General features: G+C 31.2%; 11 protein-coding genes across 11 annotated transcripts; 7 read left to right on the top strand and 4 right to left on the bottom strand.

Annotated features, from left to right (window-relative positions):
* Positions 1 to 3,342: 3,342 nt before the first annotated feature.
* GO595_010667 (ABC transporter family protein) lies at positions 3,343 to 5,709 on the bottom strand (the record flags this gene model as incomplete). The annotated part of the gene is made up of 1 exon (XM_067913371.1): positions 3,343 to 5,709. One exon carries the CDS (start codon positions 5,707 to 5,709, stop codon positions 3,343 to 3,345), a length of 2,367 nt encoding a protein of 788 aa, XP_067769405.1.
* Positions 5,710 to 6,845: 1,136 nt separating this feature from the next.
* Positions 6,846 to 7,883, top strand: GO595_010666 (S-adenosylmethionine decarboxylase proenzyme; the record flags this gene model as incomplete). Its single annotated transcript, XM_067913370.1, has 1 exon — positions 6,846 to 7,883. The coding sequence occupies one exon, from the start codon at positions 6,846 to 6,848 to the stop codon at positions 7,881 to 7,883; it is 1,038 nt and encodes a 345-aa protein (XP_067769404.1).
* Positions 7,884 to 8,126: 243 nt separating this feature from the next.
* Positions 8,127 to 8,987, bottom strand: GO595_010665 (spermidine synthase; the record flags this gene model as incomplete). The annotated part of the gene is made up of 1 exon (XM_067913369.1): positions 8,127 to 8,987. The coding sequence occupies one exon, from the start codon at positions 8,985 to 8,987 to the stop codon at positions 8,127 to 8,129; it is 861 nt and encodes a 286-aa protein (XP_067769403.1).
* A 1,336-nt stretch (positions 8,988 to 10,323) lies between these two features.
* On the top strand, positions 10,324 to 11,304 carry GO595_010664 (Inositol monophosphatase family protein; the record flags this gene model as incomplete). The annotated part of the gene is made up of 1 exon (XM_067913367.1): positions 10,324 to 11,304. One exon carries the CDS (start codon positions 10,324 to 10,326, stop codon positions 11,302 to 11,304), a length of 981 nt encoding a protein of 326 aa, XP_067769402.1.
* Positions 11,305 to 15,926: 4,622 nt separating this feature from the next.
* On the top strand, positions 15,927 to 16,598 carry GO595_010663 (uncharacterized protein; the record flags this gene model as incomplete). Its single annotated transcript, XM_067913366.1, has 1 exon — positions 15,927 to 16,598. The coding sequence occupies one exon, from the start codon at positions 15,927 to 15,929 to the stop codon at positions 16,596 to 16,598; it is 672 nt and encodes a 223-aa protein (XP_067769401.1).
* Positions 16,599 to 16,954: 356 nt separating this feature from the next.
* GO595_010662 (CAP domain-containing protein) lies at positions 16,955 to 18,022 on the top strand (the record flags this gene model as incomplete). The annotated part of the gene is made up of 1 exon (XM_067913365.1): positions 16,955 to 18,022. The coding sequence occupies one exon, from the start codon at positions 16,955 to 16,957 to the stop codon at positions 18,020 to 18,022; it is 1,068 nt and encodes a 355-aa protein (XP_067769400.1).
* Positions 18,023 to 18,787: 765 nt separating this feature from the next.
* GO595_010661 (Casein kinase II regulatory subunit family protein) lies at positions 18,788 to 19,447 on the top strand (the record flags this gene model as incomplete). Its single annotated transcript, XM_067913364.1, has 1 exon — positions 18,788 to 19,447. The coding sequence occupies one exon, from the start codon at positions 18,788 to 18,790 to the stop codon at positions 19,445 to 19,447; it is 660 nt and encodes a 219-aa protein (XP_067769399.1).
* A 37-nt stretch (positions 19,448 to 19,484) lies between these two features.
* GO595_010660 (putative small nuclear ribonucleoprotein F) lies at positions 19,485 to 19,790 on the bottom strand (the record flags this gene model as incomplete). The annotated part of the gene is made up of 1 exon (XM_067913363.1): positions 19,485 to 19,790. One exon carries the CDS (start codon positions 19,788 to 19,790, stop codon positions 19,485 to 19,487), a length of 306 nt encoding a protein of 101 aa, XP_067769398.1.
* A 68-nt stretch (positions 19,791 to 19,858) lies between these two features.
* GO595_010659 (ribosomal protein L38e) lies at positions 19,859 to 20,083 on the top strand (the record flags this gene model as incomplete). The annotated part of the gene is made up of 1 exon (XM_067913362.1): positions 19,859 to 20,083. One exon carries the CDS (start codon positions 19,859 to 19,861, stop codon positions 20,081 to 20,083), a length of 225 nt encoding a protein of 74 aa, XP_067769397.1.
* Positions 20,084 to 20,462: 379 nt separating this feature from the next.
* GO595_010658 (proline--tRNA ligase) lies at positions 20,463 to 21,683 on the top strand (the record flags this gene model as incomplete). The annotated part of the gene is made up of 1 exon (XM_067913361.1): positions 20,463 to 21,683. One exon carries the CDS (start codon positions 20,463 to 20,465, stop codon positions 21,681 to 21,683), a length of 1,221 nt encoding a protein of 406 aa, XP_067769396.1.
* A 438-nt stretch (positions 21,684 to 22,121) lies between these two features.
* Positions 22,122 to 22,544, bottom strand: GO595_010657 (putative actin depolymerizing factor; the record flags this gene model as incomplete). The annotated part of the gene is made up of 1 exon (XM_067913360.1): positions 22,122 to 22,544. The coding sequence occupies one exon, from the start codon at positions 22,542 to 22,544 to the stop codon at positions 22,122 to 22,124; it is 423 nt and encodes a 140-aa protein (XP_067769395.1).
* Between the last annotated feature and the right edge of the window lie 1,130 nt (positions 22,545 to 23,674).

The following is a 23,674-nucleotide window of genomic DNA, read 5'->3' as shown; positions in this document are numbered from 1 at the left end:
TTAATTAACGAAAACAAAAATTTTAAATCATTTTTGTTATTGATTAAATTTGGAATTATTATGTTAAAAATCGATTCTTTCTTTATAATTAAAGAAAAACAATTTTCGAAACCGAAAATTCCGAATTTATCATAAATTATTTTTAATATATTTCCGATGTTTTTATCAAAATTATTATTCTTTATTAAAACGAAATTATTTAACTCTTTAAAAATGTTAATTTTTATGTTTTCATATTCATTTATATTAATACTTAAAATTATTTCTTTAATTTTCTCAAAGAAATTTTTATCTTGAAAATTCGGAATTTTAATTTTTTTAGTTTTATTTGATAAAATTGTTTTAATTTTATCTTTTTCGGAATTTTCTAATTTATCAATTGTATTTAAAAACAATTCTTTGTTATTGATATACAAAGTTTTTATTATTAAATTTATTTTTTGATTATTAAATTTAAAACATTTCATAATAATTTCCAAAAAGTTTAAATAAATGTTTTCGTTAATTTCGAATTTCTTCTCATAAATTATTATATAAATTAAATGTAATATCGCTTGTGAAGGTTTTTGCGTTAAAATTATTTTTATTAAATCGGAAATTTCATATAAATCCGAAATTTCTTCAATGATTTTTAATGAAATTTCATAATTTGTTTCATTATTTGATACAATTGACAGCAAAGAAATAACTTTGGGAAGAATTGGATTGAAAAAATTGTAATTTTTGTTGAGAAATGTTAAAAGTATTGTTAACGCATAATGTGAAATTGTTTCTTCTTGTCGAAGACATAAATTTAATATTTTTGATGCCGATTTTGGATCAAATGAATTATTCTCTTTGATGGAATCAAGAAAAAGAATTTCGGGCGCTTTGGCTTCGCTTTCATTTGTTTGATCTTTTTTATTATTTATTTCTCTTCTTTGCTTTTGGATATTATGAATTTCATTGTTTGATTTTGTTTTAGAATTTATTTCTTTAGTTAAATTCTTTTGATGAATTTCTTCATTTGATTTCGTTTTGTGATTTAATTCTTTGTTTTGATTTTTATTAATTTCTTTACTTAATTTTGTTCTATAATTCGATTCTTTACTTAAATTCTTTTGATAAGTTTCCTCATTAAATTTTTTTTTATGATTTATTTCTTTACTTTGATTGTTGTTAGTTTTTGGTTTCATTTTAATATCTTCGTTTATTTTATTAATGTTCTGCTCTTTTTTAATTTTCGTTTTATTGTTTGTTTCTATATTTATATTCCTTTTATTTATTTTCGTATTATAATTTAATTCTTTACTTTGAATATTATTTTGTTCTTTTATTCCCATTTTATTACTTAAATTTTTGTTGATTATTCTTTCGCTTATATTATTATTTTGCTCCTTGTTTACTTTCATTTTATTATTTGATTCTTTATTTTCATTAAATTTCTGATTTAACTTTTTGTTTGTATTTAATGAATTTATTTCTTTATTTTGTATATTTTGATTTGTTTCTTTTGTCTCATTCATTTTATTCTTTTGATTGATTCTTTTATTTGTTTCTTTGTTTAAACATTTGTTCCTAATTGTAATTGGCGAATTCGGAATTTCTCTCGTTTCTATTTCACTTGTTGAAACAACAGAACGTTCAGCCATTCTTTCTGCACTATACTGTCTTTCAATTTTCAGTTTCCGATGTTTCATTAAATTAGAAGTTGCTCTTGGTTTTATGATGTTTGATTTGTTTTTTAAAACCATTTTTTCAATACCAGCTGACGGTTTTCTATCGGAATAAACGGCTTCTATCGAATTTCTTGTTCTTTGATCAACTTTGGAGAGAATTCCTTCTGCTTTTTGAGGAGAAGAATCCATAAGTGCTCGAACAGCTTGTCGTGCAAATGACCTTGCAACTACAGATGCATCTGACAATAGTTGTAAAATACATGATTCGATCATAGACCAATGTGGTTCTAATATTTGAAAACTCCAATGTTCAAATATTAATAACATACACTCTGCTGCCGTTTCTTTATTGGCATTGCCTTTCTTTTTGGCGAGTTCAAGAATTCCATATAGTATTTGTTTGGTGTGACAATTTTTTACAATGGAAATAATACAAAATTGACTGCTTTCGGATATTACTTGAGTTCCATGTGATAATCTAGTTGAGAGTGGTGGTAAATAATCACCTATTTGTGAAAAACGAGGTCCAAGCTCCCGAGCAAGTTGTGAAACAAGAAGACAAGCTTGCTTCATTAAAGTACTTCTTAAGTTGGTTATAGCTGTAGATAATCCTGAATAAAGTTTAATTAAATTATGAACAAAATCGTCATTTTCACATGCACCAGAATTTATATAACCCATAACATTTTTTATAGCAGCAACTCTAGTATCCCATTCAGAATTTTCAGATATTTCTTTTTCCAATTTTTCAAATTCTTGATTTAAATCCAAAGGAAGATTTTTTGCCTCAACATCATAACCTGCATTTTCGAATGCCAAACGATTTTCTTCTGTTATATCTGCGATAGTTGTTTGCTTTGCCTTGTGTGCACAAAAAGAACTCGACATTCATTAAATTAACGATTTTTATATGACGATAGTGTATTCAATTATTTACTTCAAAAGTGCATCTTCTATGAACCAAAAATCCAAATTGGAGAAAATTATAACCGAAATAAAAGAACACAACACCCAATTACTTTCTCAATCAGTGATGAATATATTTGATTTACCATATTAGTTTAATTTTCTTACTTCTAGATATGTCCAACAAGATGGCATTGCACGTTGCCGTATCCATTTTCTCAAAGATATCTTTTGTTGGTCGCGGGCAAATAGTGGAAAATGTGGTTCATTATAGATTTCAATCATAGAATGAGATATGTTTCATCCTCATCTATTTCAAGCTTTGCAACTCGTATGTTTTTGTGCATTAGAAAATAAGTTTTTTGTACCTCCTTAGACATCAATGTCGGCAAATTACAGTCAACTCAATTCACAGGTTGGGTAACGTTCTTTTGGATTCAGCCTTTTGAGAATGTTTGTTGACAGGCGTTTTTTCTGTGAATATAGAATGACATAGATGAAAATTCATGAAAATTCTTAGGCGCCCCGATTATAAAGGGTGCCTCAAAGCTGGTTTGAGAAATTTGAAACTTACTAAATCAACGCGATATAAAAAATCAAATCTACATAAATAATTATCATTTCATCATAAAAATATTAAATTCGGGGAAATCAATTTTTACTCAAAGAATGCTTTACAGTGTCAACAAATATTTCAAAACAATATAATTCAGAAAAAAGATTACAGTTACCAAAATAAAAAACATTAATTATTTTATTTATAAAATAAATATACAAATTAATTGGCACCGTTATACGCAGCTTCTTCCGTTTGTATAATTTTGAGCAGCATATCCTCCAATTGCTCTACGCTAAAGCTATACGATATGACTCCCAAATCTTCTTTTCTTTGTTCGAACTCCATAATGAACTGCGGTATATTATCTGCCATTCCCAAATGTATAGTATCATTTCTTTCATCAGCCAATTTTGCGTTTTCCTGATATTTCTTTGCTAATTCCAACACGTTTTCGATATTACCTTCTACTCTTAACACGTATCCGCAATTAAATTGATTTCTTAATTCAGTTGCAGTTCCAGCAAAAGATAATTGTCCTCCATACACAACAAATAATCTCGAGCTTACAGCTTCAGCCTCTTCTAATGCATGACTTGTAATGATCAAAGTCGAATCCTTTAAAGAAGAAATTGTTTTCCATATTAATTGTCGTGATTGAATATCAACGCCTGCAGTGGGTTCATCCATAATAATAATCGGAGGATTACCTAATAATGATATTGAGATACAAAGTTTCCGCTTTTGGCCACCGGATAAATCGCCTGCTCTGTTGTCGATCATTTCGGTCAATTGTAACGTATTGGTAAAGAAATACATAGTTTCATTAATCGATTCTGGTGATAACCCTCTAAATGTACCAAATAATTCGAAATGTTCACGGATATTTAAATATGGAATGATGACATTATCTTGGAAACAAACGCCTAAATATTTTTGGATGTCTTGAAATCGTTTCGTGGGCTCTTCGCCAAATAAACTAATTGTTCCTTCGGAAGGGATTAATGCACCTGATAATGTGTTTAATAACGTTGACTTACCTGCGCCATTTGGCCCAATGATTACAATGACTTCGCGCATCTTAATCGAAAACGAGACATCTGTAAGTGCTGTGATGACTCGATCTCCATGATAAGTCTTTGATAAATGTTGGACATTAATAATTTCTTCATTAGAGTTCAAATTCTCGAAATTAATGTCACGTTTCGAAAATAATCGTTTCCAAGCTTTTGATGAAAATAACTCAGTAAATGTCATTAAAGGAGTACCGAAGTTACGTGAATTAATCAAATTACATAATAAAAATAATAAGAAATATACAACAGCATCAATCGGCATCCATAAGAAGCCATACCAAATCGGATATGCAATATCATTGCGTGTTATATCATCCCATGTTAAAGGATTCGAATTCTTAGCTTCGCGATATATTGTAACCATTTCCATGATATATGAAGAGATTGGAAATATCGAAAAAACATGTTTCACAGCATCACTACTATTCGTATCTTGTAACGTATAAAACTGATGAAGATACGTGAAGAAAATGGCCATAAACAACAAAATGACAGTTAACATTCTTCCAGCTTTACCTGTCTTTAAGAATGTTGTCACAAACATCTCAAAACACACATGCGATATCACAAATAACAATGATATTACTAATATTAATGTAAATGATGTCCCTTCCATTAAAAACCAATAAGACATAGACAAACAAAAGAATATATATGGAATTATAGAGAGAACTATTTGCGTTATAAACTCGACAAGCCAATAAGCGACTTCACTACAGCCCATTAAGAATGCCAACGTTTGTATTTTGCTGTCTTTTTCTTCAAGGATAATTTGAAGATCGGGAAGACCAATTATAATGACAGGCATAACACAGAACATTCCAACTAAAATATCAATGTCAGAGAGAACCTCCGTGGCAGGACGAGCATATGTCATTGAACTAAAGTTGAAAAGTGTATATTCAAAATCATATTGCATGTAACTGATCACTCGAAACATAAGGATTTGGAGATCACCGCCTGGACTTCCTGATGGAACTTGGTAATATGAATCAATTTTAGGTGATGTTAACGCATCGGATTGATTTGCATTTGACCAATATATTCCAAGACCACTATCTTCTTTGGAATAAATTGTATTAATGATTTCAGTGGGTGTGCTGACAAAACGTACATCTAAAGAAAAGTTAAGGGAAATATTAAGGGACGGAAGATATGACAAAATAAGATCAATATATTGTTGAATTTGTCGTGTGTTATCACAATCAGGTGCATAAACAAGTGTTACATTCGGAGATGCAAACATTACACCTAATGAAAGAGGAATGAGACTTGAATAATTTATCGGTGGATCTTCAATAGCATCGTAATCCCATCGAGCGAAAAGATAAACAGGATAAAGAACAAGCCATAATATTAAGCCAATTATAAATTCAATGATGAATGCTATTCTTCTGATTTTTATGAGATGAAGTCGCTTAAATAAAACTCTGACGGTACGAGAAAATGAAGGACTATTGGAACGTTTTGCGAGAAGTCCTTCTCTTGATGAACAAGAAGACATTGTCTCCATTATAAATCGAAACCTGGTGGTTATATTTCGATAAATAAACTTTTGAATTAATAACACCGATAAAATGCCGTGCAAATAAAAAACAGAAACAAGCAATAACAATAAAATGATTTTCAGATGGTTTTTGAGCTGCTTTTATATGTTGATAATGCGTTCTTGAATTACTAAAGAAAATATGAAGATGTTCTAAAAATTAAATATATTTGTAAAAATCAAGAAATTTTAAATTTGTCTCAATATGAATAATAGCCACTATGAATAGTAATCACACCTTAATCACGGTAAGGTAAAATAATACATGAAACTCATTATTCTTAAAATGTAAATATTTTTTGATATAATTTATTTGATATCTCTAAAAAGTGCTTTCACTTCATTATAAAGAAGAAATAATTAATGCTGTTTATTTGAGATTTGGTGTTAAAATACGTAATGTGATGATTATTTAAAACAAGAAGATTATTGTGTTAATTCTTATAGGATTTTGGCTGAGAGAACTCATAATATCTGCCAGTGAATTGTTGAGTCTTAAACTTAATCCTAATTTTATTATAGGAAAAAAAATATCAAATTATTATATTTGAATACCATTTTCAGAAAATTTGTGTGAAATTTTCTTTGTCTTACATCATCTGATCAGGCCATACTTCGATTCATATATTTCTATGAGCTCTCATAAATCCGGATGTTTCAATTGAAAAACTTTCAGAACTCCCCACCGAATTCATCGTAATTTACTTTTTGAATTAAACCATCTTTTTTATTGTCAAAATGAACATTTTTTGAGAGTCGTTTGGCCAGTGGTTTTTACGATCATTCAATTAGATAAAAATGAGTTTTACATTTTCAGATTTTTTTTCATATAACACTTCATATTACTCATTACAAATTAAAATTCATTTTCAAGACTTCCTCTAAAAACTATTTTTAATATATTTTATTCATATATCCTTATGTCACATTGCAAAAAAGTTATTTGTAATGTTGGAAACCGCCCCGTTCAAAGAATCCAGTAATTGTGTAGGACTGCATTCAATTTTCAGAGGACGAGTCTCGTTTTGAATATGGGTTGATTACAATCATTTTTGCCATAATTCATAAAAAAAACCGTTGCGCAGATTGAAATAATTTTAGGAATGAACATCCCGAATGAGCTTCCCTCCGAGGAGGTTGGATTTGAAGGCCCCGAGAAAAACTTCCAAGTGATCTTTGGGCATCAAGATTCAGCTTCCTTACGTAGCGTCTCGCAAAGTCGCTGGCAATTAATGCTTGATCACGCGAAGTGTAAAATATTAAGTTCTATTAAGAATCATTACTGCACCGCTTATATCTTAAGCGAATCCAGCCTCTTCGTGTACGATGATCGCGTAATCTTGAAGACGTGCGGCCAAACACCGCTTCTCCTTTCGGTCGACGACATTTTAAGTATTGGTTCTGATTATGGTTTAAAGCCCGCAGCAGTCCTTTATTGGCGCAAAAACTTTACTAATCCCCAACTTCAGTTGTCGATACACCGCTCCTTCTCGACGGAGGTCGAGTTCCTAGAAGCTCATTTCGGGGTTCATGGAAATACGGCTCAAGTTGGATCTTTGGAAAATGATCATTGGTATTTCTTCTATGCTGAACTTCTTGATAAAAAACTGTTCAAGCCAGTTTTCCCAACATTTGAGATTAAGATGCATGAAGTTCACACAGAAGTCACCAAACAATTTTTCTGGAATAATTCTAAGAACCCTGAAATCATTGAGAAGATCCATTCGATTATCCCAGGTTCTCTTATTGATGAGTTCTTTTTCGATCCATGTGGTTATTCAATGAATGGATTAATCGGAGTGGATTACCAAACAATTCATATCACTCCAGAAGATTTCTGTTCCTACGTTTCTTTCGAAACTACTAATGAAATCTATAGGGAAACAAGAATTAAGGAATTCCGTGTATTGGAACTTTTCCGACCTGACTCTTGGACTGCTGTTGAAATCTCGCAAAAGCATTCTCCTGATGGACTGCCAGATATCCCATCTTATGGTGTAAAGGAATCATCGTTTATAACCCTTGGTGATTCGCTTACAATTTCCTTCTACTCATATGAAACAACTGAGAGCCATCCTCTCTCTCAGGTTGGAAAGAAGAGGCGTGAAGGCATTGCAAATGGCATTCGCCAAAGTCAATGAAACTAAAAGTTTCAACCAAAAAAAATTTTTTTTCTGACAAATTTTGGAATTTTTGTAATGTATTTACTTTTTGATAAGGAATTTCGGTTCCATAAAGCTTTTTGAATAGTTTATGAAACATTCCATCTGAAATAAATTTTACAAATTCAATAAAATTTTGGATTTAAAACGTGAATTTAAGATGGCATAAAAGATAAATCTTCTTTGAAGTTTATCAAGAAAAGATTAAATCAAAGTATGATTTTACTCTTCAAATTTCTTTCGGAAAAATTCGGGAAGAACAAATGATGCTTCATGGATAGCTTTGCTATAATACTTCATTGTTGAAGCCTCCTCAGGAGTCATCTCACGAAGTGGTGTCTTACATGATCCAGCAGTAGATGCAACCATGCATCCAATTGATCCACCTGGATATGTAGGAATTTGGATGACAGAATATTCAACATATGGAAATCCGACGGATTTCATTATGTCACGAAGGCGGAGGATGATGTTCATATCAAGCCACATTGATTCACCTTGTGAACAAATGATACCACCTGGGCGTAAAGCTTTAAGAACACCTTTGTAGTAATTTTCGTTGAAAAGGCTTTCTGCTGGTCCTATTGGATCGCTTGAATCGGTGATGATGATATCATAATAATTTGGCTTACTAGCAATATAAGCAGCGCCATCTTGGAACATAACATGAAGGCGTGGGTCTTTAGATGCTTCTTCTGTTAAATGTGGAAGATACTTTTTAGAAAGTTCAGTAACCTTCTCATCAATGTCACAAAGATCAACAAGCTCAACACACTTGTGCTTGAGAACTTCACGTGCGACACCAAGATCACCACCACCGATGATAAGAACACGTTTTGGATTTGGATGACAATACAAAACGATATGACTCATCATCTCATGATATGCGAACTCATCAAGTTCAGTTGTTTGAATGACTCCATCTAAAGCCATTGTAAGTCCTGTTTTTTTCGCTTTGAATACAATTACATCTTGATATTTTGATTTCTGATGATCTATAACATTATCAACTTCATATGATTGAACAAGGCCTGGCCATCCTTCACTTTGCTCACTGAACCAACCTTTCTTGAAGAGGTCCATTTCTAAAAATGAAGCTTCATTGAATTTTTTGACTTCACCTGTTTTTTGCCTCTCAAATAAAAGATAATTCAATGCCCTTTTGCCTCAAGACCAGCCACACATTATAATAACCGTTTTGAGCAAATGAAAATATCTTAAAATATTCACCATATTAAGTTTTATAAATTTATTTATGATCTGTCTGTTTGATTTTTATTATTTTCTTTAATTTTTATAATATTAAATGTCTTAATTAACTAGAAATTTATTGTGTAAAAATGACAACGATAAAATTCAGTTTTGAATATTTTCTGTAGATTTTGATCGGAAAAGTTTATGAACAATGATCGGCGAACGTTCGCAGGCACATTTTTAATACGTTACACAGGATTTCAATTGATGTTTGGTCGTTGGGTAAATGTTCAGAATTATCCTATATTTGATTTCAATTGATGTTTGGTCGTTGGGTAAATGTTCAGAATTATCCTATATTTGACAATTTTTCTGAATGCCGATAAATAAAATGACAAATTCAAAAATCGAATTTGATATCAAAAAGTGGAATTATGAAATATGTATCAGAACAAAAAGTAATTGATGTTAATGCGAAATATATGCATTTTAATAATTTGAAATATGTTTTAATAATTTGAAACAGCACTTTATATAGCAGTTAAAAATAATAATATAGAAATAGTAAAATTACTCTTAGATAAAGGAATTGATGTTAATGCAAAATATATTCATATGAATAATTTTATATATGTTTTAATAATTTGGAATATGTTTAAATGATATTTTACTGTGATTCAAATTGCAAAACAAAAAGGTTTCATAGAAATATTAAATTTACTTCGTGAAAAAAATATAAACAAAAATTCTCAATCAAATTCATCTTTAATCTACATCACATTCAATAAGAAATGGAAATGAAGCATATATGATAATAAGATCAAATGTTCGCAATAAACATTAGAAAGAAAATCACCAAAACAAAAGTTGATATAAACATATGAAAATCATCAAAATCACAATATGCATTATCTCATTTTACCTAATACCAAACATAAACACAAAGCAAAATGTAAATACATAAATACAATGATATTATAAAGTGAATTATAAGAAAAACTCCAACAAAAAATGTGTTGGCAATAATGGTAACATTTAATAAATTTTCACAAGGTTTAAACGCTGATTCTCCAATCATTTGACTTTCGCATTTAAAAAAGTGGCATTTTGGAGTGCCTGTATAAACGGTCGTTTACCAGACACCTTTAAATAACGATAGAATTTTGAATGAATCCGACCAACTTGTCTAACCGCCTAGATTGGCGAACGTTATGGTAAATTAACCATGCAGCAAGTCCCGTGCATTGGGGATTACCAAAAAGAAATAGAAGTAGGAATCGCAATGTTACGAAAAACAATGGAAATTTCAATGAAAGGACAAGAACGTCTTACTTCAAGTCAGGTAGAAAACAAAAGCGATGGATCACCAGTATCGATTTGTGATTTTGCCTGTCAAATGATGCTCATGAAATCCATTAAAGATGCTTTTCCTAACGACAAAGTATATGCTGAGGAAGATTCTCATCATGATGAACATTTTCTCGAAGATGCTATGGCTCTTCTTCCAGAACAATTAGACTTCAAAGAAATTTGTGCCGGGTTACTTAAGTCGGTTCCAAATGATCAACGTGTTTGGGTTATTGATCCAATTGATGGAACATATGGATTTGTTAAAAATGGAAACTTTGCAATAGCAACAGCTCTCCTCATCCAAAGAGAGGTTGTAGCCTCTGTTGTTGGGTGGCCACGTCACAAAACAGAATTCACTGGTCTTCCTGATGGTCCACTTATATTTGTTTCAGCTAAAGGTCATGGTGCTTATGCAGTTGATCAAAATGGCAACTTTCACAAACTTATGAACAATGGTAATGCTAAAAATGCCATTGTTTACTCTGCTGGTGCAACACCATTTGAAAATAATTGCAATGAATATATCATTGAAAAGATGAAAATCACAGAGAAAATTCCAATGGTATCAATGACAAAGGGGTTTGTCTTAGCTTCTGGTTATGCAAAGGCATATCTAAGAATTCGAAATTATGAAGATGAATATGTTTGGGATATTGCACCATTCGAGTTGCTTGTTCGTGAGGCTGGAGGGTTCTCTACAACGTGGGATGGTAAACTGATACAATATACCGAAAATGGAATTTGCTATAATTCAAAGAAAGGTCTCATTTTCTCTTTTGTAGACGAAGAGTATCATAAGGAACTTTTGAAGGCATATGCTGAATCGTATGAAAAATATTTTGATCTCATAAAATAAAAATCGAAATTAAACATAATTTTCATAATGTTTTCTTTCAAGAAAAAACTCTGTGAGGACCTTTTTATCACGTAATTAAATATGATCATCTTTTGTTTTACTCATTTGTTGAAATGGTTTTATTCATTTAATTTCGAATAGTGTAAAACGACATTAACAAATAAAAATTACCAAATAACAGTGAATAAACCAATCAAAAATTTCTCCTTCTAAACCACACAACCTTTATGTTAACACGACTTTTTCAAATAGTTTATTTTTATCTAGAAAGCTGTAATTTTTTTAGGGTGCACTAGAATATTCTTGTCATTTGACAAGGGTTTGTTTGCATTAAAACTTTTTGTGTTTTTTATTTTAAGTGGCTTTTGAATCAAAAAAACGTTAAAAAACAACAAAAGAAAAATCCTCCAGCTCCCTATGGAAAACCCTTCAATTTCCCCAAGGGATGGTCGGCAATCTCTTGCATCTATATTTAATAAGTGCAATCCTTTAGCTATCAAAAGCAGCAATGGCGTTAAAATTGTTCAACCTGATGTCCGAACACAACTCAAACGTATAAGTGGAAGTAGCAAACAATTCAGAGTCCAACTACAACCAAAAGTTTTGAGTGCTCCGGCTTTTCCATGCACTCTATCGAAAACATCTACATGTCCAATAAGTGAAATCCCAATGCTAATCGAATCTGTTGAATCAAAGGAATTTACATTTCAAATTCTACATAATCCTTTATATAATAATGAAAATCCAGCAAGAGCAGAGCGATCTGATCTTCAATTATTGGTCGGAATTTTATCAAAACCTGGTGTTGTTAAAACTCTTGACTCTAACACAATCAAAAGGTTGTTTATTCTTATTAAAAAAAACATAATCAGAGAAATTAAAGATCCAAAAAAAGAATACATTTACGGTGACTCAGTATTTCCTTTAACTGTGACAAACTGGTATACCCTCAGTCAATTTCACCAACTTCTTACATCATTAATTTCAAATCTTGATTATGTCATATTAAATCAATACCTTACTCCAAACTTTATTAAGCAACTAATTAGTATGTTTAACTCTCCTGATACCAATGAACAGAATTCTATCGAAACAATTGTCGAAGTTATCTATTCCAAATTATCACAATCCAGATTATCTATTCTTAAGTGTGTATCGACAACAATAATATCCTACGTCGATAATGTCCGGTTTTTTTATTGCGTAAATCCATCTCTTAAGTTCCTTAACAGTTATTTCAGATCATTTCGAGATAACTTAACAGAAGATCATATCCAAATATACACAGCCATCATTCTCCCGCTATATTCGACTGGTTTTACACCTGAAATCTACAATAACCTTTCGATTGTTTCCAGATTATTTTATGAAAAAGTTCCATCGCTTGGAATAAAGACTTTATTTTTCTTGTTAAAGCATTGGCCTTCGACAAGTTCATCGAAATATGTTCTCTTTCTTCGAGAATCACTTCAGATTTCACATTATTTGCCAAAAACAAACAACGGTTATTTGAATGCTTATTTGAATACTTTATTCAGAAAAGTGACTGATGCACTAGTTTCAGATAATTTTAAAATATGTATTGCAGCTTTAAGAGTTGTTTCTGATTACGACTTTATATCACTTTATTCCAAAGCATTAGAGGTAGTTTTGTCCACATTACTTACATTAGTTTTCAGATTGAGTGATCATTGGAATGAATCAGTTCGCGAGTTGGCATCTGATGTCTTATCGATTATATCTAAAATAGATAAAAATGCAAAGACAAGACAAATGCCAAACATTCCAACGGATGAACCATTAAGCGAGTCATGGGAAATCATAAAAAAAATGGCAATGAAAAACGATCAGACGATTCACTGAAATTATATTGTTTAAACTTTATCTCATGTATTAATTTTGTTTTTGTTTTGTGCATTTTTGGACACAGTCAAAATTGTATTTGATTTTGGTTTGAGAAGATTTAAAAATTATTTGTCATCATTATTTATGATCACTATTTCAATTTTTGGTTTTCTTTATCATATCTCCTTTTTTCTTAATAATTGTTTGATGATTTGATAATTTTTTATTTTTTGAGCAATCATAAATTTAATAAGAGTTGCAAAACATTTTGAAAGTGTATACAAATATGTTTATAATAGAATAATAATGAGTGATTATGAATGCGTTAGGGGAAATAGGCTAAAGCTTTTGGAAATTATTTTCATGCATAATTTTCAAAGTCAAATTTTCCGAGATCTGGAACTCATATGCTTTTCAAAACATTGGAATGATTTCATGTCATATATCAATTTAATTTGCAGCTTTTAAATAAATATTCAATATATTTTTACTTACAATTGCCTTTTTTTGTATTCTTTTTATTATTCCCTATGAATTTACACTGTTTCCACATCCAGAGCCGCAGCTCAATTCTCCTTCCATATTAACTTCGAAAGTTATTATAATTATTAATTGATTTACTTAACACTAACACATTAATGAGATATAAAAAAAGAGCTGCAAAACTTAAAACTTAGAACAAAAATACTATTATTTTGACGAAGAAATCATATAAAAATCAACAACTACAAAATTTATATATACATTTATTCAACGTATTCATCCTTAATGAAGTATTTCTTTAAAAAGAAATCAACTTCTTTTCTAACATCTTTTTTCACATTTCCATCATCAAAAGAACTCGCAAATTCATCCAAATCACATACGCTCAAAAACTTATCACAGCAATTCATTAAGTCGTTACAACTTTCCGCCAATTGGAACACCTTCAACAACACTTTAATTGATATCGAAAGCATTTCATTTTCTTGTGTGTCAATTGCATTCGACAGAACATCGAAAATCGAAATGTCATCATTTGCACTATAAAACAAAATCAAATCGGAATACGATGCCAACGAAGCGAACACGTCCAATATACAAAGTATTTGCAGCTTTGTTTTTATCCAAAAGTCATTAAAATTCTGGTAAAAAATATACATAATGTTACTGTCGCCAATATTTAAATGCATTAGTTCTTGCGCAATAGTTTTATTCGTCTCAACAATTCCATGTAACGCTAACGCAGAAGATAACTGTTCATTTAATGATCGAGAATGAATCACCATGTTTAATATATAATCGAAATTAAACTCAAAACTATAGTTATGGTCATGGCACAAGAAATATATAATGCGGCAAACAAGTGATTGAGTTTCAATCGGTGGCTTCTCTAAATAAAACGAAAGAAATAAATTAAGTTGTAATTCATGAAATAAACTAATATTAAATGAATGTGACTGCAATAAATATATTAAAGTCCATAAGCTACACTTTAAAAATCCTGCGGTACCGGACGGCGACATTTGCATTTTGGAAAAATGTGAAATAATGATGAGTACATAATTCTCATCCTCGGCATCTAAGGATAATTTAGAAAGATTACGCACACATAAAAGAATTCGTACAATTAAATCTTCATCAGTAATGGTTATAGATATGTTATAGAAATCTTTGATTGAAAAAAACGATAGAAAATAACTCTGCTGTCTGACAGTCATTGAAAAAGTTAGGTTGTATATAACAAAAAGTAGATTTCTATATGAATCGATCGTATCGTTATCAAATCCTTGTTTCAAAAATGAAGCAAACAACCGTAAAAAACTGGGTGTGAGAAATAATTGATTAATTAAATCGGATTTTGATGTAAGCACTGTTAAAAAATAAAAGACGCGGAAATAACGTGGGAAATAATCAGGATTTTGAAGGATCTGTAATATTAATTTAGGAATTTCATTTTCAACCAAACCAGGGAGCGAATCGAGTTGCAAACCTTCAATCATTGAGGTGATATCTTTGAGAACAAAATCTACATTTGGAATATCATTATTGCAATAAAAACCATTTAAAACCATTATTGCACGAATAATTTCCTCATCTTGCTCAACCTCGTCGGCAGATTTCGTGGATAGGTATCTTTGAAATGTGGTATGTTTGGAGGTAGGGTTTTCTTTCTTCAGCTCAGTTGGCTGACAGTCATTTGCCTTTTTTTATTTGTGAGTAAATAATTTGTCATTTTATTTTCCATTGAATTTGAAACAATTTCCCAAATGGAAAAAAGATCTCCAAAGCATTCCCACAGTAGGAATACAATCATAGAAAAATTTATGTAAATGTGATGATTTTTTATTTATACATTTCTTTATCAAATAAAATTATTTTTTTTTATTAAGTCAACCGATGTTATCATTCGTTAAGTTAAAATGTATTTCCTTTCATCAAGTTGTTAATTGTTATTTACAAAATTTCATTGAATCTATTCCATAGAAATAAAATTGTAAATGATTTTACAAAGGCAGTGATCATCCCAACTCGTCTTATTTTTGATGGGAGATTCATTGGATTATGTAAAACAAAATACATTAAGTAAATTTACATAGTTTTCATATCTGAAATCAAATTCTTGGGGAATAATCAAGTTTCAAAGGAATGAGGGCATTTTTTGCATGGATTTTAAATCCGGTTTTGACGGCCAACGTATACAAAAGTTCTATTGAAAATCCGGAAAAAATAGAAAATTGAAAGGGTGTTCAAAAATTTCTTAATTCAAATATTGAATTCGTTATTGTATTCTTTGCATGAAAAAGGAGAAAAATAACGAAACAGGAGCTCTTGTGCACCTTTTCCGAGGAGAAGGAAACGAAGCTGAGTTGGTAGTTCTTCGAAAGATTTGTATGCGATATGGGATACAGTCATGGGATATAATGCACTACTATCTTCCTTGGAAAAATAGATCAGAAATAAGATCGACGCTATGTAAGGTGTTAGGGAAGCAAGCCATTAGTGAATTCAGGTCAATAAGGGCTGACCCACTCAAAATATCACAGGAAGTAAAAAAAGATTACCAAGAGGGAAGGTCTGATATCGTGAAAAAAGGAGGAATACTAGTAAACCAAAAATGGGATAGATCTCCTGAAGAAAGGGCTCAAATTCTCAAGGACAATATTGAGAAGTTCGATATGAACGATAAAGAATCTATCGAAATAGATATACCCCCGATTATGAAAGTCAATTTTTTGCAAGAAAAAACACAGAAACGTAGAATAACAGATATTTTATTCCGAGCAGCTTTGCTTGCTGAAAGAGCCAAGAGGCGCGGAGAACAAATTAATGACCTTAAACTTGAAAATATTATTGTTGTTCCTGGAAAGAAAGTTTATTATCATACACCGTTTACCGAGTTAAAGTATTCTACAGATGCTTCTTCATTTATATTTGATGTTTCCAAAAACTTTGATGATTTTGATTAATTTCAAATAACATAAATATGTATATCTACAATTTTTTGTTTAAATGTGTTTAATACTTTTGATTGATGAAAAATGCATTGACACGTAAAAAGAAAGGATGAACTTTGTTAATAAGAAAACATTTAAATGTAGTAGTTTGCTTTAAAAGAGTATTGGTAGTAAAGATTTAAAGAAGAATTCATTCTTGATGATTGGCTGTATGATTTGTTGGTTGGCTTTACAGTCAAAATGTATTCAATCAATTTTAACAAATTCTGTGCTCAAATTTTTGATTTACGTTATATGATCACAAAATTGAATGACGTTCCAGAGGTTTAATTGAAAAAAGCCGCATTAACCGAATATTCAAAAGAGAAATGCTCTTCCTTCTTTGCTCATTTGGGCTCTCCGCCACTGTGACATGGAATGAGCTCCAAAGCAGAAGCAAGTCGACTATTTGCTCAAAATATAATTCCCTCTACAAAGCTAAGCATACTGGAAGTTGTCATACAGCTTCATCATCAAAATGCAACATTGGAAAGCATGCCGCTCAAGATTATACTGATGCTCTTAATCGCCTCAATTTCTTCCGTTATCTTACAGGACTTTCAACACTCAAGAAGTCAACAAATTCAACTCTTATCAAAGAACAGAATCAAGCCTGTCTCATAATGGAAACCAACAATGTGTTTTCACATAGCCTTTCCTCATCTCTTTCTTGCTATACTAAAGGTGGTGGTTTAGCAGCCAGTAAATCTAACATCTATTGGCATTCAAGAGCAGCATGCGCCAGTGCTTCAATCAACAGCTACATGAATGATAATGGTGTTGATAGCCTTGGTCATCGTCGTTGGTTATTACTTCCCACATTAAGTGAACTTGCAGTTGGTGTTGTTGGTCATTATTCCGCACTTCGTGTCATGCAATTCCCACGCACGTCCACATCCTCTCCGAAATTCATTGCATATCCACCACCAGGACCTGTTCCATCTGATTTGATATATTCATATTGGTCATTCAGCCGTCAATGGAATCCAAAGAGCCAATCAGCTCATAACATGCCATCGGACACAAAAGTTAGTATAACTTGCAATGGCAAATCGATTTCAGTATCACAGAAATTATATACCGAAAACACGGCTATGTACTCTGGAATAGTTAAGTTCAAGCCCGCACGTCTTCCAAGCGTCGGAGAGAAGTTCGACGTAACAATCCAATCGAAGAGCGCAAACACAGTGTGGAAATACTCCGTCACAGCAGTGTCATGTGCATCCAACGAAGCGAACGAAATGGACGAAGAGATAGAAATTGAGCAAAATTCCGAACTTACAACAGAAGGTAAAATCACAATAAGTACTGTAGTAATCGTCGTCGGAATTGCAATCATCGCATTTGTGGCATTTTTGATAATAAGGAAGAGGTCATTAAAGTACATCCCTCTCTAAACAATACTTCAAGCTGATTGTTGAGGTTTGTGATATGAAATAAGGGGAAATTGAAAGAATAAACCGTTTATTTCAATGTTATATTTTGATTTGTGATATTTACATAAAACAACATCACTTAACTCAGAGATTTGAAACTAAATTAAATAAATATAACAAGTTATTTAAAAATATGATAGAGTTATTCCAAATTTATTAAAAAAACATTTTTCATATGGAATTTCATGAGGAAATTATCATTTTGTTCAATTTACTTCATCATCTTCAAATTCTTAAAAAAACTCTATGTAATATTGTACTTAGAGGATACTTGAACAACTTTACATATGGTGTAATCTTTTGCATTTTTTGGGATTTAATCAACAAACATAAAGCATTATCAATGTTTACTCTTGAAATTGATTTGCTTTGATATTTTTTAGGAATTTTTTGATTGTATTTAATAATTTTTTTTCATTAATTCTGATTGAAAAAAATTTAATGTATTTCATTTTAACTACACTGATGGTAATTTGTTATTTAATTGATATTTTATTTTTCATTTGGTTGACTATTTTTTTTTAAACATATTATGTTAATAAAAGTCTTTCACGATATAATAATTAAAAATGATTGTAACAATCAGATTGTTACTTTAGTAGAATACCCTGAAGCCGAATGGAAAAACAAAATTTTTTTCTGAGAAAAATTTGTAAAAATTTTTACTGGGAATTGTATAGTTTACTTCACGAAGATCTAACAAAAGTGGCAATCTCGCCCTGAGAGATGGCTTCCTCAACTGAATTCTCGAAAAAATCAAAGCATTCGGTTATGACTGATACTGACTCATCAGATGCATCCGGGGAGCGTGGTTCATGGATAGATTCATATCTTGAGCAATCATTTGGTGATTGGTTTTGCAACATTCCTTTATCTTTTGCTGGTGATGGTTTTAATACATTTGGAATTGCAATTGATCAGGCTCGTGCAAAGTCAGCATTTCATCACCTTCTTGGTTCTGATTCTGACTCAAGTGATTCTTTTGATTCTGATAGCGAAGAAGAAATTGAAAGGTGCACAGAAAAAATATTTGGCCTTATTCATTCTCGTTATATTTTCACAGCCGACGGCTTGAATGAAATGAAAAAGAAATATCAAGATGGTGTTTTTGGTTACTGTCCAAGGTTTTACTGCAATAAACAAAACCTTCTGCCTCTGGGACTGACAGACCACCCAGGAGTTGCTACTGTTAAGTTATATTGTCCAAATTGCAAACAAATATATGAAGCAGATGATGTTCATTCAAAAATTGATGGCGCTTTCTTTACAAAAAGCTTTGCTCATTACTTCCTTCTCGAAATGAACCAAATGAAAAATGGTCGTGCTCAAATCGATCTCAATAATATAACAAGTGAATTTCAATCACCATGTCCCGTTTTTATATAACTAAACATTCTCATTGATTCTCTTTAAATTACAATGTTTACTCTTCATCATCATCGAAAACTGCATCATCAGGAATTGGTTCGTTTGGATAGTTTTGTGGCTTAACGCGAATGTGTAAAATATTGTTGCAACGAATAAGCAAATCACCTATAGGAGTTGATGAATCGAGTTTACCTTTAATATATTCTTGACAATCTCGAAGATGAATGTTCATTCTTGTATCAAATGATACTAATGTTCCAACGTACTCAATTCCCCACTTTAGACGTACAACGATTTCATGGTTAATCATACTTGACAAAAAAGGAGCTGGATGGAGGTATGTTGTTGTCGCACCAGACATTTAAATGTAAACCACCAGAATTGACAAGCTTTGTTTCGAAGAGAACGGTTTGGTCGTCCTTTATCAATATGCCAAAGTCAGTTGCAACACCTCGTAAATTCCTTGAACTTGCTGCTCGCCCTGACTCAAAATGGGTTAAGGTTAAGAAGGTAAAGAATGGTGATACAAAGTTCAAGCTTAGGACAACCAGATATCTTTACACTTTAACCGTAAAGCAACCAAAGTTTGTTCAACTTGTTACAGAATCAATTCCACAAGGACTTGAAGTAATTTACCTTGACAAACGCGAGTAAATAAAAAATTTTGATTTTTTCAATAATCATTTCTTTTTTTTTAATTCCACGAAACTATTTTTATCCAAATCAAAATACTCGAAGTCACACATCATTTTAAGACGATATTATTTTGATAATTTTTTGAACAAATGTTAAGAATTCTTGTTTTAATTCCAAGACTAGACTTATTTTGAAGCCCACGATAAAAAAGCAAAGCCAGAAAATATTTAAAGAAAAAGGAAATGATGTTTTCATCGGAGATTCGAATCTTCAATGCTTCCCTCACAATCAATTCAAATATTTGAATGAGATTCACAAAATTTGAATGCAAAACTAGCCACTTGAACATTTTCTGTTTCCTCTCATTTAACCGTTACTTTGCTCAGCCACATTTCCAATGATTGACCAAGAATTCATCGATAAGTATCAAAGTATTGTGAGACTTGGCTTAATTGATGATAGGTATCCTCTAGATCATACCACAATTCAATTACCTAATGGTTGGTATGGAATTAATTCCATATTAGAAGGATTTGGTCAAGTCCTCCATGATAAGTTTGAATATGATGAAATGCTGGTTCCAACCATATCAACAAAGGCACAATTTAAAGCAATTCCTGATGCACTTAAGGGTAATCTTGATGAGAAAGTTCTCAAAATCACTCATACTGGACTCACAAAACTTAACGATCCATTCTATCTCTCTTACCATCCTGAGCTTGTTATTCCTCAAATAGAGAAGTTAACGACCCGTTCATATCGTGATCTTCCAGTTAAGCGTCTTATCAGCTATTTCAGGTATTATGAGAGCAAAGGATCTGTTGAGGTTTCTCTCATCACAGACAGAGAATATCCAGCTCTTGATGCTGAAGGAATATTTGCAACTGAAGAAGAGTATAATAAGGAGATCGAAGAAGTTACAAAAGAGTTCAAACTTTTCCTTTCCGAAAAACTTCACCTTTACGTTTTCACAGCTGAAAAGGATCATTGTCTCAAGTATTATGCAGTTCTCCCAGATCTCACAATTCTTGAAGTTGCTTGTCTCTACAAATATGGCAAAGAACTTTCAGCAGCAATTGAGTTTCAAGTGCTTGAAGCTAATAACAAACCTGCTCCACCATACATATTTGATTTGAACATCACTTCCAAGATGTTTGCAGCCATTGTTGCCAACAATTCAGAGGTTGGCAAAGTTATTCTTCCATCCCATTTAATTCGTGCTCATGGTACAGCATATGGAGTCAATATATCTGATTACAAAGGAATCAGAATTGACACCACAAACAAAGCCTTCACAGCTGATGCATTCAAGAAGATCATCTCTGAAGGTCAACTTTTCGCACTCAAACCAGCAGATGCCGGGAAAGTGACACTTGTTCTTGAAGGTGGAGAAGAAACAATTGATGATGCAGCACTTGAGGAAAAACTTCGCGAAGTCGTAAAGAAGCATGATGAAGAACTTGAAGTAAAAGCAAAGGCTCAATTCGAGGAGAGAGTACAAAAAGCAGTAATTTGTATCGAAAAAGGAGCTGCTGCGCCTGAAGGATACGTTGAAATAGGAATTAAAGATGGTGAAAAAGAAAAAATTGCATATGCAAAACCATTTCTTCCTCTTTGAATAAATGATTGAACAATAGATTTATTGCTTCCTAGTTAAGTTTGTTGGTCTTTACCATTACGGTGAATAAGTTTAACATAATTTTTTGGATTTATCAAATGACAAAATTTGTAACGGCAAATTATAGCGGTTTCGGAGGTTTTGTCGGGCCAATGGTGACGAAGAGTGGTGGCCGCGTGGGAACCCACGATTATTGTCACTGACACAATGGATAGTCATAGTCCTGTATGCTCTTTAGCATTACAGGCCCCAAGAAGCCAACATTATTTTTAACAAAATCAAATTATTATCATTTTAAAATTATAATTTTTCTGAGTTATTTAAAAATTTGTTTATTCACTGCCTAGACAGTGAAACTTATTTAAAGTGTGTTGTTTAATAAAAACATTCAAATTCAATTAATATATGATTAAAAAAAATATTGAAAGAAGCTATCCTTTACTTCACGGATGCTATACATCTTGCAAGAAGCTCGGATTCTTGAATTTCAGAGTAATCATTGGCTTGAATTCCAAGTCCAACACCTGGAAGTGCATTCTTAAATGTGACTCTTGTGGATGCTGATATCATTTTCCTTCTTGCTGGTGCATTGTTTGGTACCCATGAGATGAAAATAAGTCGATTTCTAAGATTGCCTTCTTCATCATGAAAATCGTAATCATAAACAGCAAAACAAATATCACGTTGAGGAAGGTCATTAATAAGGTCTTCATAAGTCTTTCCTTTTGGTCCTTTTTTATCAACAACAATGAATCTTTCATCATTACTGATTGTGAAAAGAACATAGCTGTACTTGTGTCCAATCTTGAAATCATTAAACACTTGCATGCAGTCATCATGTATCTTAATTCCTGTGAACATCAGTCAATAAAATGAAGTTAAGAGGACATCACATTTCTTTCATCAAAAAACAACCGTTAGGTTTGAAATATTTGAATTGATTTCTGATAAATAACCATTTGAATTCAAATTCAAAGAAAATTTTGGAAAAATAATCACTTTTGAAAAGGTAAACTTTTGACCAAAGACCTTTGTTGCGCATGAGTGGAAACGAAAGTTTTAATAATTTTGAAATGTAATGATGTTATGAAAGAGATTTTTAAAGGTTAATCATGGAATGTATTGCAATTTTATTTAAATTTTAAATAAAAGATTGTTTTACTTCACAAGTTTTTATAACCATCTTCAGCCAGGTTCATTAATGAATTAAAGCTTAAATGTTTAATAGTAATTAATGAATTTCGACCATGAGATTATTATATTAAATAAAGAAATTCAAAAACATTTTACATCTTGATTATATAAATGAAAAATATTTATATTAGAATGGAATTATCAAATTCATTGTCTTTAAAACAAATGAATCTTCTTCAATATAATATTAACATTTATGATAATGTATTTGGTGTGTTTTCTTCATTTTCTTTGTTCCCATTGTTTTGTTTATGTTTTATAAATATTTATAACCAAACAATGGTCACAACATCAATAATTATAATTATAATATTATTTTATCTTATTAAAATGAATATGAAATTAAATTCATTAAGTAGTTAAAATAAATGTATAAATATGATTAGAATTGTATGATTATAAAGTTCGGGGTTTGTGAAATAACTTATCAAATTACATACAAACTTTTGTGAAACATCTTTATATATGTAATTCGTAATTTCATAATCAACATTAGAATCTGCATTAACTGTACGTAATCAAATATTCAATGTACATTGGTGCACTTTAACCCATAAATTATAAAATTTCCAATTCTTTAAAGAAATTTTATTCAGATTGTCCAGAACCAAGTTTAATTGATATCTAAAATTCATGTAATATTAAATACATGAATCGGATATATATTTCCCTAAATAATTATTTGATAAATAAAATTGAATTAGAAAAATTTTAAAAGAAAAGGAAAGGAAAAAAAAGGAAGAGAAGAAAACTTTTACTTAATAAACAAACCAAAAAAATCATGAGGTAAGCATGAA

This window comes from Histomonas meleagridis (assembly GCF_020186115.1).
Source record: "Histomonas meleagridis strain 2922-C6/04-10x chromosome Unknown scaffold_61, whole genome shotgun sequence".
Taxonomy (NCBI): Eukaryota; Parabasalia; order Tritrichomonadida; family Dientamoebidae; genus Histomonas; species Histomonas meleagridis.
The sequence above is the reverse complement of the archived record's forward strand: the minus strand, read 5'-3'. Positions and strand labels throughout refer to the sequence as shown.